The following is a 17,954-nucleotide window of genomic DNA, read 5'->3' as shown; positions in this document are numbered from 1 at the left end:
GTAATGTATATATATTATAAATTGTAAGAATTGTAAATGTGTATTTCATAATAAAATTAAAGACATTTTTACCTTAGCTACATCCAACCATAGCTACACCCTAGTTGGAAAAGCAAGATGCTATAACCCTAAGGGCTTCAACCGGGAAAAATAGCCCAGTGAGGAAAGGAAACATGGAAATAAATAAAAGATATAAGAAGCAATGAGCAATTAAAATAAAATATTTAAAACATGTTAACAACATCAAAACAGCTAGTTAATATAAAGACTATAAAACGAGTTACGTCAGCCTGTTCAACATGAAAAACATTTGCTGCAACTTTCAACTTTTGAAGTTCTACCGATTCAACTACACGATTAGGAAGATCATTCCACAACTTGGTGACAGCTGGAAAAAAACTTCTAGAACACTGTGTAGTGTTGAGGGAGAAAGAGAACTGGGGAAAAAGGATCTGAGTAATAATAAAAGTGAGGAATATGATATTGTAGTCAGAAGAACGCGAAGAATGAAGAGACCTTGTGAAGGACCACTTGTGGAGGATTTATTTTTTGTTTTATTTTATTTTTGGTTTTGCCAAATCCTGTGAGAGAGAGAGAGAGAGAGAGAGAGAGAGAGAGAGAGAGAGAGAGAGAGAGAGAGAGATATTGTGTTAGCGAGCGAAAGTAGTTAGGTTAACGATCGTTTGTGGTGAGAAAGACTGTTGGTATAAATGAGATTGTTTGTTTACATTTTTTTAGTAAGGTTACGACAGTGGTGAATGTTTCGGAGCGAATGCTTTTTTTATTTGACTGCAGCTTAAGGCAGTTGTGTGAGAGCTGGATTATATCATTATTATTTTTTGACCAGCGTGGAAGTGTTTTGATTTTCTGAGTAAGTACAGTTTTGTTTATCTTTGCTTGTCGTGATTGTGAATGATAGGAACAATTTATTATTTATCTTTGATTATAGTGCGATAGTTCAGTTAGCTAGAAGTGTTCGTAAGTGTTTTTCTTTTTTTATTTTGGCAGGCTGTGATTCCTCCTTAGAGAGACCTACTTCTTTGGCCTGCTGATTATTTGAAAGTGGGTTTGATTGCAACTGACATTGTTTACGATAAAGCACTCGATTAGAATGCTCTTGGCATATTGACCTGTGTTGACGACCCATGCTGCATAAAGAAACCGCGAATTGGATTGTTCTTGAATAGATGAGATAACGAGGATTACCATGGCTTGTAACCATACCAGATGGTGGTATTGACTGCTGGGTCGATTGTGGTGATTTATTTCTCGTCAGGCCACGGATTTGTGGTGAAACTGCCGATTTTAGTGTTTCGGCTTAAAGAACCGAGGGTGTATTGATATATTTGGAATTTGGTGTTGAGGGTGATATTTACATTGACTGTTTAAAGACGTTTGTCTAGTGTGGGTAACAACGTGTCAGTGGTTGTACATTTACAGTACTATAATATATATATCTCTATTTTCGGTTTTTTTTGTTAATGTTAATTTGGTTTGAGTTTTTGGTGTAGTTGTAAGGATGTTACTTTAAGGATATTACTGGGGAAAATTTATTAATGCATATTTATCTATATTTTGAATGCAGAATTTTGAGTGGTGATTTGTTTAGTTTGTAAGAAATATAGTGTTAAGGATATGTTTTGTTTTGATTGTTGTCCTTTTGTCCAAGAGTCCCGCTGCTGATAACGTAAGGGGAAAGTTTGTTTTGTGGAGACCATTGTAAGTAAGTAAGATTCAAGGGTGTGGGGGTTGTTTTTGCAACATCCCGCCACACACTGATCCTGCAAGCAATATTTGGGATTGAGGGAAGGGGAAGAAGTAATTGAGAGGGAATCTTGAAGTGGTATATAAGGGAGGGGGAGGGGGGAGGATGAAGCCTCAAGTTAGGGAGAAGCAGGAGGGAGGAGGAGGAGAAAGTTATCTAATGGGCAAGGCAAGCAGCCACTTGTCCCAGTCAACACAGTTGTGGATGGAACATTGCTGAACATGGTGGGATGTGTGCCGCGCTTTAAGTCTTGCCTCGTTGCTTTTTAACCTCCTAAATAACATGCGTCTCCTCAAGTACATAGTGTTGACCCTGACCGCGGCCACTTGCATCGCCGTTGCGCTGATCTGTGCATTTCTGCAGGACGAGCATTCGATTGTGCCCGTCATCATACCATCCAAGGAGTACCCCGGCATCACTAACATCTCGTCTAACCCTTTTCATGCCTCTAATATTAAGAAACCGAGAACTAAGCCTCATCATAACAAGCACGTCGAATCCAGACAGAGCACAACCAACATCTCGTCGAACACAACCAGAACTGTTTCGTCATCTATCCCTTCTAGTGTTGTGTCAAATGCATCTTTGGCTTTGACGAGCCAAGGAAGCTCACTGGACCACCAAAGCACCACCGGTATCTCGTCAAACACGTCCCACTCGGTGACACTATCCGCATGGACTTCCGAGAAGGAAGAAATGGTAAGAAACAGATACGAACTCCGGAAGGAGTTGCTGAAGGAGAAATGTCACACAACTTCAGGATATCGCGTAGGAGGAGAGGGTCTACGGGCGTTGCCAAAGCTTTCTTATTACAACGCCAAGTACAAGGTCCTCGGCTGCGTTTCCGCTAAGGTACTGAGCATGCTTGTAATGCATCGTTAACTTACCTACTATTTTACTTGCGAATGATGATGTACTTAAGAGTCTTAGATGCAGGGAAAGAGAAATAAGCTGTCACAGCAGAGGTCTGCGCTCTACTGAATGCCCCTCTAGTTTTTTTTTTTTTTTTTTTTTTTTTGACTAGATTGTTGGTTAATTTCAATTATTTAAATATATATATATAGATATATATATATATATATATATATATATATATATATATATTATATTATAAATACATACATACATATATATATACATATATGCGTGTGTTTGTATACATATGTTGGCATAAACAAGCACACAAACACACACATACACACACATATATATACACACATATATATTATATATATATATATATATATATATATATATATATATATATATATATACATATATATATATATATATATATATATATAATATATATATATAAATATATATATATATATATATATATATATACGGTATATACACTGATACAGTATACGTGTAATATTTTTCGCCATATAACTAAATGCCACGTAATTGGCTATTGGTATTCCACTCTCGAGTAATATGTGTATACATATATATATATATATATATATATATATATATATATATATATATATATATATATATATATATATATATATATATATAAAGAGAGAGAGAGAGAGGAGAGAGAGAGAGAGAGAGAAGAGAGAGAGAGAGAGAGAGAGTCATAAGTGTATATATATATATATATATATATATATATATATATTTATATATTTATATATTTATAGACAGATATGTAGATAGATAGATGTAGGACTTATTTTTCTTATTTTCAGTTAATGTTCGTTTGGCGTGATGACTGATAGTGTGGTCCGGCCAAGTTGAACTCATTTTTTTAGATTCTACCTTGAAGCAAGCGTGGTTTTAATAACTGTGAGAGAGAGAGAGAGAGAGAGAGAGAGAGAGAGAGAGAGAGAGAGAGAGAGAGAGAGAGAGAGAGAGAGAGAGAGAATACAGGTATTCACAGATGTATTTGTTTTCCAATGGCTAGAGAGAGAGAGAGATGAGAGTGAGAGAGAGAGAGGAGAGAGAGAGAGAGAGAGAGAGAGAGAGAGAGAGAGAGAGAGAGAGAGAATACATGTATTCACAGACGTATTTGTTTTCCAATGGCGAGAGAGAGAGAGAGAGAGAGAGAGAGAGAGAGAGAGAGAGAGAGAGAGAGAGAGAGAGAGAGAGAGTACATGTATTCAAAGACGTATTTCTTTTCCAATGGCGAGAGAGAGAGAGAGAGAGAGAGAGGAGAGAGAGAGAGAGAGAGAGAGGAGAGAGAGAGAAGAGAGAGAGAGAGAGAGAGAGAAAAAATATGTATTCAAAGATGTATTTGTTTTCCAATGGCTAGAGAGAGAGAGAGAGAGAGAGAGAGAGAGAGAGAGAGAGAGAGAGAGAGAGAGAGAGAGAATACAGATGTATTTATTTTCCAATGACTAAAGTCAAGTCTGCGGGACTGTACAAACTCCACATTACCGCTTCCCATCGTCCATCCTCTCTCGCCACTGGTCTTGATACTAATATCCGTAATAAAGACTCCCTTTTCTTCACTATGGGTCAGTACTTTATGTAAAAAAAAAATATTGTTTCTAGTTCAAATATGTCCTATGTGTAAGGGAAATTCAAGGCACATGTTACTTTGCTATTACTTTGAATTATTTAAAGCAACAAACATTAATTTCGTCTGTGTTGGTCTACCCAATGGATTATATACCTGGCAATTTTTCGACTAAGGGGGCTTGAAATCCATCTCCCCCCGCCCCCCCCCTAAAAGGGGGTTGGGGCTGGGGTGGGTAGGTAAAAATTGAATACGTAAGAAATATTAACAAAAAAATGAGCAAGGAAAAAGATATTTCAAATGTGCCAGGTATTCACTTCCGATTTCTGATATGCTCTTTCCTCTGGCCTTAATGAGTCAATTACGGCTAATTACTATTCACAAGCTGTCATAGCACGAGTCAGGGAAACGAGAATGGGGTCATTTCTTATAGAAAAACACGCTCTTCTACCGATGCTAAGCCAAACAAAAGCGTGGAAGCAATGTTAACAGCTAGCAAAATCCGTAACAAAAACTTAATGAGTCCTAGAAGATTGGTGGGAGCCACAGTGGGTCACATTGAGGTGGTTTATCTCCATATAATAATTCTAATTCATTAATTAGGGTAACGTCGTCCTTGTACATAAAATCTAGCTGAACCTGTGGAATTTTCGCCCTTCCTCTGCACTTCCAGAATAATTTCACATTGCTGTTCAATGTCTCCAACACCATGTACTTAATATTCTTTATGTAATTTTAGGAGAGAAATTTTTCAAACTATGTCATCATCTTCATTATGGTTAACTAAAAATACTCAACCACTTTAACACCAAATGCAAGAACTATATCTCAATAAATTTCATATACTGAATTCTAAGTTAAAGGGTCGGTTGCCTTGATGAAACATCTCCAGCTATTTCTCCACATCTTCCTCCAACTCATCCATACCATGTGACCCTTAACCTCCTTTTTGACCTTTTGACCCCAAACGGGTTCCACATACTCACTCTTCAGTCACTCCCCAACACCAGATCTTAATATTTGTCCATATTATCTCAACGTTAACTCTCTTAACATCATTATTATTAATGTTATCATTATTGCTAGCCAAGCTACAACCATAGTTGGAAAAGCAAGATGCTATAGTAGATAGTAGTTTGGCTAGGGCAACAGCCACCAGTTGAGATACTACCGCTAGAGAGTTATGAGGTCTTTCGACTGGCCAGACAATACTATATGGGATCCTTCTCTCTGGTTACAGATCATCCCCCCCCCCCACACGCACACTGAATAGTCTGGCCTATTCTTTATATATTATCCTCTGTCCTCACACCTGACAACACAGATTACCAAACAGATCTTCTTCACCCGAGGGGTTAACTACTGCACTGTAATTGTTCAGTGGCTACTTTCCTCTTTACTTACGGTAAGCAGATCTAGGAGAAGGACACTCCAAAATCAAACCATTGTTCTCTAGTCTTGGGTAGTGCAATAGCCTCTGTACCATGGTCTTCCGTTGTCTTGAGATAGAGTTCACTTGCTTGAGAGTACACTCGAGCACATTTCTTACAATATTTTCTTTTCCTTTTTCCTTTCCTCACTCGGCTATTTTCCCTGTTGGAGCCCTTGGGCTTATAGCATTCTGCTTTTCCAACTGGGGTTATAGCTTAGCAAGTAATAATAATAATAATAATAATAATAATAAAAATAATAATAATAATATAAAAAGAAATAAGGAAATAAATAAACGATATGAGAAAAAACTAACAAAAGAATATTTTAAAAACAATAGATATGTCATATCAAAACTATAAAAAGACTTATGCCAACCGGTTTAACTGTAGAACATAAATCGTTTTCAGTATTTGACTTTCTTTTCGCCACATACTACACTTACCACTAGTAACCATTTCTCCCAAGGATTCCAGACCACTTTCACCCTCAGCTCTTCACTCTCACTCTAGCTTAAAACTAGATCTCAATATTTGAAACTGCCTACCAGTTTTAACATATGCTTCTTCTCTCTTTTATAAATAGCCTGTCACCTCCTTACTTGCCAGACACTATAACCTCAGTTTTACCAGTATTCGAGAGGTCTCTGCCCCACTCAAGTTTTTATGACGACCCACACACCATTGCAGCTGTCATAAGTTACAAGCAATGCAACCAGCTTTTGATTTAACAAGTCAATTTACCAGGAATCATTTATTCTTATGGTCACTTCTTGCAAAATGTATAGTTCAGAAGTGGTGTCCAAACAACCACACCACACGGTGAATTACAGTTGTATGTCAAAGTGTAATTTCAAAAAATATTTGCTAAATATTGACATCTAACAATTGCAGACGTCACCATAACATTGCAAAAAGCGAGTTAAAGATTTCTTGATGTCAACTTTATTTAATCGTACTCTTCAACCTTTCTAATTCACCATAATATTGCATAAAGCGAGTTAAAGACTTCTTAATGTTATCTTTACTTAATCATACTCTTCAACCTTTCTATTTCACCATAATATTGCGTAAAGCAAGTTGCAGACTTCTTGATGTTAACTTTACTTAATCGTACTCTTCAACCTTTCTACTTAACCATAATATTGCGTAAAGCGATTTAAAGACTTCTTGATGTCAACTTCACTTAATCGTACTCTTCAACCTTTCTAATTCACGATAATATTGCGTAAAGCAAGTTAAAGACTTCTTGATGTTAACTTTGCTTAATCGTACTCTTCAACCTTTCTACTTAACCATAATATTGCGTAAAGCGAGTTGCAGACTTCTTGATGTTAACTTTACTTAATGGTATTCTTCAACCTTTCTACTTAACCATAATATTGCGTAAAGCGAGTTAAAGACTTCTTGATGTCAACTTCACTTAATCGTACTCTTCAACCTTTCTATTTCCCCATAATATCGTGTGAAGCGAGTTGAAGACTTCTTGATGTCAACTTCACTTAATCGTACTCTTCAACCTTTCTAATTCACGATAATATTGCGTAAAGCAAGTTAAAGTCTTCTTGATGTTAACTTTGCTTAATCGTACTCTTCAACCTTTCTACTTAACCATAATATTGCGTAAAGCGAGTTGCAGACTTCTTGATGTTAACTTTACTTAATGGTACTCTTCAACCTTTCTACTTGACCATAATATTGGGTAAAGCGAGTTAAAGACTTCTTAATGTCAACTTCACTTAATCATACTCTTCAACCTTTCTATTTCACCATAATATTGCGTAAAGCGAGTTGCAGACTTCTTGATGTTAACTTTACTTAATCGTACTCTTCAACCTTTCTACTTAACCACAATACTGCGTAAAGCGAGTTAAAGACTCTTGATGTCAACTTCACTTAATCGTACTTTTCAACCTTTCTATTTCCCCCTAAAATCGTGTAAAGCAAGTTGAAGACTTCTTGATGTTAACTTCACTTAATCGTACTCTTAAACCTTTCTAATTCACCATAATATTGCGTAAAGCGAGTTAAAGACTCTTGATGTCAACTTTACTCAATTATACTCTTCAATCTTTCTATTTCACCAAAATATTGCGTAAAGCGAGTTAAAGACTTCTTGATGTTAACTTTACTCAATCGTACTATTCAACCTTTCTATTCCACCATAATATTGGGTAAAGCGAGTTAAAAGACTTCTTGATGTCAACTTCACTTAATCGTACTCTTCAACCTTTCTAATTCACCATAATATTGCGTAAAGCGAGTTAAAGACTTCTTGATGTCAACTTTACTTAATCATAATTTTCAACCTTTCTATTTCACGACAATATTGCGTAAAGCGAGTTAAAGACTTCTTGATGTTAACTTTACTTAATCATACTCTTCAACCTTTCTATTTCACCATAATATTGCGTAAAGCAAGCTACAGACTTCTAGTTGTTAACTTTACTTAATCGTACTGTTCAACCTTTCTATTTCACCATAATATTGCGTAAAGCGAGTTGCAGACTTCTTGATGTTAACTTTACTTAATCATACTCTTCAACCTTTCTACTTAACCATAATACTGCGTAAAGCGAGTTAAAGACTTCTTGATATCAACTTCACTTAATCGTACTCTTCAACCTTTCTATTTCCCCCTAATATCGTGTAAAGCGAGTTGAAGACTTTTTGATGTAAGCTTCACTTAATCGTAATCTTCAACCTATCAAATTCACCATAATATTGCGTAAAGCGAGTTGAAGACTTCTTGATGTCAACTTTACTCAATTATACTCTTCAATCTTTCTATTTCACCATAATATTGCGTAAAGCGAGTTAAAGACTTCTTGATGTTAACTTTACTCAATCGTACTATTCAACCTTTCTATTCCACCATAATATTGGGTAAAGCGAGTTAAAGACTTCTTGATGTCAACTTCACTTAATCGTACTCTTAAATCTTTCTAATTCACCATAATATTGCGTAAAGCGAGTTAAAGACTTCTTGATGTCAACTTTACTTAATCATACTTTTCAACCTTTCTATTTCACGACAATATTGCGTAAAGCGAGTTAAAGACTTCTTGATGTCAACTTCACTTAATCGTACTCTTCAACCTTTCTAATTCACCATAATATTGCGTACGGCGAGTTAAAGACTTCTTGATGTTAACTTTATTTAATCATACTCTTCAACCTTTCTATTTCACCATAAAATTACCTAAAGCGAGTTAAAGACTTTTTGATGTGAACTTTACTTAATCGTACTCTTCAACCTTTCTATTTCACAGGCAGGAGCCAGCACGTGGAAGACGCACTTCCTAAGGATGAATGGATACACTAAACCCATAGAGAATCCACACACGGAATGGGCCCACAGATTGGTGAGAGCTAGGTGAGCGACAGTCAGTACCCTTAGGGTACATAATATAATACTTTGCCATTTTCTACAAATATGTACTAAGTAGCTCTTCTAGAAGGATACTGCAAAATCAAAGCATTGTTCCCTAGTCTTGGGTAGTGCCATAGCCTCTGTACCATGGCCTTCCATTGTCTTGGATTAGATTTCTCTTGCCTAAGGGTACACTCGGCCATGCTATTCTATCATATTTTCTTCATCTTTTTTTTTTAAGTTTTTATAGTTTACATTTGAAAGATATTTAATGTTGTTACTATTCTTTAAATGATTTTTTTTTTATTGTTTATAGCTTCTCTTGTAGTTTGTCTATGTCCTCGTTTCCTTTCCTCACTGTGCTATTTTTCCTTGTTGAAGCTCTTGGGCTTATAGCATCTTGCTTTTCCAACTAGGGTTATAGCTTAGCTTATAATAATAATAATAATAATAATAATAATAATAATGAAAAGTAGAGGGGAAAGATAAACATAATATCTCCAGTACTTTTTGTTGACTTCCAGGCAAGTCTTACAACGTCAACAAGTCGCCGAAGTACTGAATTCGCCGTCAATCACCAGATTTATCTCTGTCCGCCACCCAATAAGCCGTATGATCTCCGCCTACAACAACAAGTTTGACTACGGACGGGTTCATGTGCCCAGTAGGGGCTTGGGTGGGACGTAAGTTCCTTGATTTATAGACTGATTTAATGTTGTATACTGATGGTATTACCCTGGGTGACTTATAATAAAGTATGCTTGAGATTTATCTTAATAGATGGGTAACGTGATGCTAGTTGATTTGTTATGATTGACAGAATATTTCAGTCTATTGTAACATCTTTGGCTATTATTATTTGTTTCAGCAATTTAATGGGGCATGGTCTAAATTATAAATTTTTTCGACATGCACTACACTGAACTAAATGGAAAAAACTCACAACACACACACACACACACACAAACACACACACACACACACACACACACACACACACACACATATATATATATATATATATATATATATATACATTCACGCCGTCCTTAGACATTGTTAGTCCACTGCAGGACAAGGCCTCAGAAGCCATATCCCTCCACACACGTCTGTTTATGGTCTTTCTATGACAGTCTATCCACACAAAATTTTCCTACCTCATTAATCCATTGCCTTCACTTTCTTGCCCTGCTTCGTTAGCAAACTTTAGGGACCACTTCTGTTATTCTTAATGTCAATCTATTGGTTGTCATCCTCATTATATGTCCTCCCCATGTCCATTTCTTTTTCTTACATATTGTTAGAACATCCTCTACTTTAGTTTGTTTTCGTGACCATGTTCTTTTACTGGCTCTTAGTGTCATTCCCATCATTAGTTTTTCTATAGTTCTTTCAGCTGTTACAAGCTAATGTTCTAAGGCTGCAGTAACGCTCCAAGTTTCTGATGCATAAATCAATACCGGTACGACCATATGACTAAATAGTTTTCTTTTTAGAGAAAGTGGCATTTTAATTTTCATAATATCATTTTGTTTACCAAAGGATCTACATACCATGCTTGTCCTTTTTTTAATTTCGGTCTCGTGTCCCGGGGAAACACTTACTGTCTGTCCTAAGTATGTATATTCATTAACAATCACTAGAGGTGTGTCCATATGTCTTGTTTGATGTCACTGCATTTTCAATGTACGTCATCTTAGTTTTACTCATATTCATTTTCAATCCTACACTTCTGCTTTCTCTATTCAAGTCTTCTATCATCTTTTGTAATTCCTCCCATGATTCACTAAATAGAACTATGTCATCTGTAAGACTTAAGTCTTTTAGTTTGTTTATTGTTTTGGAAAGTTCTGCCAATTCTATTTCATCTCTCTTGGATTTTACCTTCATTTCCAATCTTTTCTTCATTATGTTTTTGGTCTTCTGATAGCTTTCCTTGATCTTGTTTAGGAACTTTTTCTCCAATCTCTAGTGATGATTCCAATACAAATTTTGGTAATTAACTGGTCATTTCTTCTTTACTTGCTTCCATTTCATCATTTGGCTGAACAAAACGATTAATCACCTCGTTTGCACTGATGACCTCATTGAGGAGCCAATCAAGTAAATACATAAATACATAAGAGTTTTAAATGGTAGGAATGACCTCTATGAATTTATGTGAAGAAAGCCTACTACAAAACAATTTTTCTTCTCCCTACTTACCATAATTCACAATGTCAATAAAAAAATGTTTAATTTACAAATAGAGTTAATCAAGATTAAGTCTATTCAAACACTTTTATTTAGAGTAAATTCCTTATGTTTGAACTGGCATAGCTTCCATTGGGAAGTTTCATTTTTATAAGGCTATTTTACATATGATTGTTATCCTTCACACCTTGATGACAAAATTGATAATAAATTTCTTTATGATATTTTTCAGCCTGAATGTAAATGTCCTGATGTTCCCAAATAACTAGTCACTGTATGTATCATTGCCATATGAAAAACATACCGAGCTTACCACAGCCCTCAGCACTCCGTATCCATATGTCAATTTTAAGTTTATATTAAAAAAAAAAACTTTGAATATTGGCAGACTTTTCAGGTTCAAAGACACCCTCCCGGAGTCGATGTGGTCCTTCGGTGTTTACTAGTATACTTGTCTAAAAGTGTAATTTTGGAAACTATAAACAAAAATTATATCATTAATTTCTAATGTAAAAATAATTTCGTATTTGGCGTAGCCCTGATGATGGGAATGGAATCTCGAATATATATATGAACATATATCACAAGCACACGTGATTTTAATTAATGTAAATATCACCCACGAATGGCATTTAATACCGAATTCTATCTTGGGAATATATATCCACTTGGAATTCATTTCATGGTAACAGCTTCTGGCCGGGTGGGGATTCGAACCACCACCTGTACGGCTGGAAACCATGCTGGCAGGGACCTTACCGACTGAGCTATCAAGAGAGACTAAAAGTTTATGACAAGTCCCCCTTCATATTCCTGTCGAATTCAGGAATCTGTTCATAGACTTGAAATAAACCCATCTCCACCATGATAGCTGAATCGTGAGCTTGCAGGAATAGGAAGGGGGACTTGTCATAAACTTTTAGTCTCTCTTGATAGCTCAGTCGGTAAGGTCCCTGCCAGCATGGTTTCCAGCCGTACAGGTGATGGTTCGAATCCCCACCCGGCCAGAAGCTGTTACCATAAAATTAATTCCAAGTGGATATATATTCCCAAGATAGAATTCGGTATTAAATGCCATTCGTGGGTGATATTTACATATATATATATATATATATATATATATATATATATATATATATATATATATATATATATATATATATATATATACACACACACAACGATGTCACCTGTGGTAGGTTGACAGTCCCGGTGGATTGGAGAGAGAGGAATTCCAAAATCAAGCCCAAAAACTTGCTTAGAACTGGATGGTTAACAAACCCCTAATATCTTTAAAAATGAAACGCATATACAGAACAAGGTCAAACGAATATAAAAGGTCAAATCCCCACTCATTGCTGATGCAGGTGAGCAGGGCTTATGACCAAACCACACCAATATCGTCCTAGTAGTGACGTCATTGTTAGGGACAGCTCTCTCTCTCTCTCTTTCTCTCTTTCATTTTGTCAGTCCATTATATATATCTCAACTGCCTGTGTCTTTGAGGGTTATGGGCACAGGAGTTGAGTAATTTGACTTTAGTTTCCCACTTCATGACATAGGAAACCGTAGATATATTACTTGAACACCTGCTAGACCAATACAGTCCACTACTTATTGTCTTTATCATCAATGCTATCAAAATGAAAGTACAGCCTTATTTGAAGAACAGACAATTCAAATCCAAAACTTCTCTCCCTCAGGTCTCAATTCATAAAATATATAATGGAGATGGAAGGCACCGAATTTCATGAGGATCAGCCAGTGATGGTCACCTTCCGGCAGTTCATCAACTTGATTCTCTACCAAAAGGTTATTTTCTTGAGATAATGTTTTAGCTTTTCAGCTTTTAATTACCTAATACTTATTCTGCGAGCTAACATCTACATCTAAATACTTTTTCTGGCTTTGAATGCATAGAATAAGTATGCACGCGTAAACGTAGCAAGTACAATGTTCCTTTTGAAATGTTTGTCTATATTCTGTATAGTCATGTCTTGAGAGAGAGAGAGAGAGAGAGAGAGAGAGAGAGAGAGAGAATTACCTTAATTCAGAAGATGTGGAAAAGGTCTAAAATGAGAGAATAGATTTCAATTTTAATTCCATTTTATAAGTCAAATAGGCTACCCTAGCTAGGGTCAGAAATTAAAGGCTAGGCATTCAATAGATTCAAGTGACTATATAAATCTTCCATTATGCTTAGCAGTCTGTGGCTGGGTATTATCAATCACAAACTACCTGTGACAGGTCGTGTGACCAGCAGTCCGCAAACTTTTATTAGCTAAAATACGACTAGTCGTAGACACAGTCGGCTAACTATAGTTAGCTAAAATTGGATAAGTTGAGGACACACAGAAGTATAATGAGCTAGAATAATATTAGTCTTGGACAGTCAGCAATCTATAATTAGCTAGATCGTGACTAGTTGTGGGCACAGTCAGTGAATTATAGTGAGCTAGCACCTACTAGTCATGGACACAGTCCGCAAACTATAATTACCTAGAATACGATTAGTTGTGGACACAATTGGCAAACTACAATGAGCTAGAATGCAACTAGGAGTGGATATAGTCGGTGAACTATAATGAGCTAGAATGCAACGAGTCGTAGACACAGTCGGTGAGATATAATGAGCTAGAATGCAACTAGTCGTAGACACAGTTGGCAAACTATAATGAGCTAGAATGTGACTAGTAGTAGATACAATGAACGAACTATGAGCTAGAAGGTGACTAGTCGTGGGCACAGTCGGCAATCTATAATGAGCTAGAACGCAACTAGGCATGGACACAGTCGATATACTACAATTCGCTAGAATGAGACTAGTTGTGGACGCAGTTAGCGAACTATAATTAGCTAGAATGTAACTAGTTGTGGACAGTTGGGGAACTATTATAAGGTAGAATGTGACTAGCCGTGGACACAGTTGGTAAACTATAATGAGCTAGTATGCAATTAATCGTGGACAGTTGACAAACTATAATGAGCTAGAATGCAACAAGTCATGGATGCCGTCGTTGAACTATTATGAGGTAGAATGTGACAGGTTGTGGACACATATGGTAAACTATAATGAGCTAGAATGCAAATAATCGTGGATGGTCAGCGAAATATAATGATCTAGAATGTGACTAGTCGTGGACACAGTCAGCAAACTATAATGAGCTAGAACAGTGATTCTTAAACTAGGGGGCGCGCCAGGAGATTTCAAGGGGGGCGCAAGTAGTTGCAATACTACATAAATATGGATAAATCAATTACTAAGGAGGATGTGTAATATTTTTTGATGTGGTCATGATCCATGAATGATTGTATTAAGAGTAAAAATTGTTTACTTTTGCAGTAATTTGTATTTTTTCCAGTATTTTCTATCAATGAAATAATTGTAATCTGTATAATGCTAAAACAGTTTGAAAAAAGATTATGATAAAATTTTGTTTCATCATAATATATTTATTTTACCCATTTTCTATGAACAATGTTTATTTTATTAAAACAATACTTTCTACTTTGGCAGAAATTTCAAGGGTGGGGAGGGGGGCATGGGATCTATGCTTAATGCAGAAGGGGGGCGCAAGGAAAAAAGTTTAAGCACCACTGAGCTAGAACGTGACTAGTCGTGGACACTGTTGACGTACTATAATTTGTTAGAATGAGACTAGTTGTGGACACAGTTGGAAAACTATAATTAGCTGGAATGCAAATAGTCGTGGACACAATCAACGTACTACAATTAGCTAGAATGCGACTAGTTGTGGACACAGTTGGAGAATTATAATGAGCTAGAACGTGACTAGTCGTGGACACAGTCGTTGTACTATAATTAGCAAGAATGCATCTAGTTGTGGACACATTGGGCGAACTATAATGAGCTAGAATGCTGCTAGTCATAGTCACCGTCAGTAAACTATAATGAGCTAGGATGCAGCTTAGTCATAAACACAGATGGCTAACCATAATAAGATCGAATGCTAATAGTCTTGGATAGTTAGCGAACTATCATTAGCTAGAATGTGACTAGTTGTAGACACAGTTGGCGAACTATAGTTAGATAAAAAAAAGTGACCACTTGTGGGCACAATGTGTTAATTAGGTATTCCATGTCTACCTTTGTGACCATATTGTGCTGCTAGTCAAAGAGCAGATCCGGGAAAAAACACCATCAGATGACCATTGGCAATAATTCAGCTCCATACGATTTTACAGCGATGCGAACTCCATTGCGACCTAAACAAATTCCCTTTCTTTTAATTTCGAGCTCTCCTGGAAAAGAGCCTAGAAGAAGCCAATAACCAATTAGTCTTAAAATTTCAAAATATTCTTTAAATTTGTATTCAAATCACCTCTTACATAACCAAGGTCTTAAATATTAAGTGTTCCTAATTGCCTCAATAACTTCTTACAGACAAAAGGAATTAAAAAAATCAACAATCACTGGAGACCTCAGTACCACCTGTGCTATGCCTGTTCTGTCCCCTACGACTATATAATCAAGCAGGAGACGTTTGATGAGGATCTCCAGTACCTGACTGACAAGCTAAATATAACCGAGGTCAAGGTCAGCCTCAAATCAAACAGCTTCGGCCAATCGAACAAGACCTACGAAGATCACTTCAGAGATATACCCAAGGACCTAATCAAGAAAATCTTAAATCTTTATAGGCTTGATTTTCTCCTATTTGGTTATAAGGTGCCAAAATTCTTCAAAGATCTCTTGTCACCTCAGAGATAGTGTTCAAATGTACAGTAGTTTCATAGTTTCAACATGGGGATTAAATATGATTTTTGATGATGCAAAAATATATTGAAACCAGCATTTATGTGATCAAATGTGATTTTGGATTTTGTGAATTTTATCTAAACACAATGGCAGATGTATTTAGAAAATTAAATATATTTCAAGACCGCAAAGATTGTGCCATAATAGTTGTCAAGTATACTTGAAAATAACTAACGAGTGTATTAAAAGACAGTAATCGATATAACTAAAACATGAACTTACTGCACCGGTAATCAAATGAGCAATTGTACTTGAAGATATGTATCAAGTTTACCTAAAAAAAATAATGATCTGCATTTTGAAATTCAAAGATAGTGACCATGAGTATTCAAAGAGAATAGTCAGGAATTTGTATATGGGTACAAATACTGACAATAGTAAAATTTATCTAAAAGGTAGTCAAGTATATTTATTTTTGCCTGTCTTCAGATTTTACTTCTATCTACGTCTCCTCTCAGTCCTGTCGTTGCCCTTCCTTTCTCCAGCAGCAAGTCAGGATTTTCCCTTCTGAACTCCTTTATCTCCTCTCAGTCCTCTCGCACGCCCTCCATTCCCCGGCGGCAAGTCACGATTTTCCCTTCTGAACTCCTTTATCTCCTCTCAGTCCTCGCGTAGGCCTTCCTTTACCCTGGGGCAAGTCACGATTTTCCCTTCTGAACTCCTTTATCTCCTCTCAGTCCTCTCGTAGGCCTTCCATTCCCCAGGGGCAAGTCCCGATTTTCCCTTCTGAACTCCTTTATCTCCTCTCAGTTCTTTCGTAGGCCTTCCATTCCCCGGCGGAGAGGCACAATTTTCCCTTCTGATCTCCTTTATCTCCTCTCAGTCCTCTCGTAAGCCTTCCATTCCCCAGCGGCAAGTTACGATTTTCCCTTCTGATCTCCTTTATCTCCTCTCAGTCCTCTCGTAGGCCTTTCATTCCCTAGCGGCAAGTCCCGATTTTCCCTTCTGAACTCCTTTATCTACTCTCAGTAGAAAGTCACGATTTTCCCTTCTGAACTCCTTTATCTCATCTCAGTCGTCTCGTAGCCCTTCCTTTCTCCAGCGGCAGAGAAAGTCACGATTTTCCCTTATGAACTCCTTTATCTCCTCTCAGCCCTCTCGTAGGCCTTCCATTCTGCAGCGGCAGGGAAAGTCACGATTTTCCCTTCTAAACTCCTTTATTTCCTCTCAGTCCTCTCGTAGGCCTTCCATTCTGCAACGGCAGGGAAAGTAACGATTTTCCCTTCTGAACTCCTTTATCTCCTCTCAGTCCTCTCGTAGGCCTTCCATTCTGCAGCGGCAAGGCAAGGCACGATTTTCCCTTCTGAACTCCTTTATCTCCTCTCAGTCCTCTCGTAGGCCTTCCATTCTGCAGCGGCAAGGCAAGGCACGATTTTCCCTTCTGAACTCCTTTATCTCCTCTCAGTCCTCTCGTGGGCCTTCCATTCTGCAGCGGCAAGGCAAGGCAAGATTTTCCCTTCTGAACTCCTTTATCTCCTCTCAGTCCTCTCGTAGCCCTTCCATTCTCCAGCGGCAAGGCAAGATTTTCCCTTCTGAACTCTTTATCTCCTCTCAGTCCTCTCGTAGCCCTTCCATTCTCCAGGAGAAGGTCATGATTTTCCCTTCTGAACTCCTTTATCTCCTCTCAGTCCTCTCGTAGGCCTTCCATTCTCCAGCAGCAAGTCATGATTCTCCCTTCTGAACTCCTTTATCTCCTCTCAGTCCTCTCGTAGGCCTTCCATTCTCCAGCAGCAAGTCATGATTTTCCCTTCTGAACTCCTTTATCTCCTCTCAGTCCTCTCGTAGGCCTTCCATTCTCCAGCAGCAAGTCATGACTTTCCCTTCTGAACTCCTTTATCTTCTCTCAGTCCTCTCGTAGCCCTTCCTTTCTCCAGCAGCAAGTCATGATTTTCCCTTCTGAACTCTTTATCTCCTCTCAGTCCTCTCGTAGGCCTTCCATTGTC

The 17,954-nt window shown here is 37.2% G+C and overlaps 1 protein-coding gene across 2 annotated transcripts; it reads left to right on the top strand.

Moving 5' to 3' along the window:
- Positions 1–1,936: 1,936 nt before the first annotated feature.
- LOC137656106 (carbohydrate sulfotransferase 11-like) lies at positions 1,937–16,315 on the top strand. 2 transcript variants are annotated; one of them, XM_068390281.1, is made up of 5 exons: positions 1,937–2,617; positions 8,938–9,041; positions 9,563–9,721; positions 12,935–13,043; positions 15,637–16,315. In XM_068390281.1, exons 1-5 carry the CDS (start codon positions 2,048–2,050, stop codon positions 15,961–15,963), a joined length of 1,269 nt encoding a protein of 422 aa, XP_068246382.1. In that variant the 5' UTR covers positions 1,937–2,047; the 3' UTR covers positions 15,964–16,315. The 2 variants fall into 2 exon arrangements, with proteins under 2 accessions (XP_068246382.1, XP_068246383.1); XM_068390282.1 differs by lacking the exon at positions 12,935–13,043 and having other exon boundaries at positions 1,940–2,617; positions 15,637–15,868.
- The last annotated feature ends 1,639 nt before the right edge of the window (positions 16,316–17,954 follow it).

This window comes from Palaemon carinicauda, chromosome 17, assembly GCF_036898095.1.
Source record: "Palaemon carinicauda isolate YSFRI2023 chromosome 17, ASM3689809v2, whole genome shotgun sequence".
In the NCBI taxonomy this organism is placed as follows: Eukaryota; Metazoa; Arthropoda; class Malacostraca; order Decapoda; family Palaemonidae; genus Palaemon; species Palaemon carinicauda.
Note: the sequence above shows the minus strand (reverse complement) of the source record. Positions and strands in the feature narration are given on the sequence as shown.

Coding starts and splice junctions, on each gene's coding strand:
- LOC137656106 (XM_068390281.1), top strand. CDS start 2,048: ATGCGTCTCCTCAAGTACATAGTGTTGACCCTGACCGCGGCCACTTGC. Junction 9,042..9,562: donor CACAGATTGGTGAGAGCTAG/GTGAGCGACAGT, acceptor GTTGACTTCCAG/GCAAGTCTTACAACGTCAAC. Junction 9,722..12,934: donor AGTAGGGGCTTGGGTGGGAC/GTAAGTTCCTTG, acceptor TCTCTCCCTCAG/GTCTCAATTCATAAAATATA.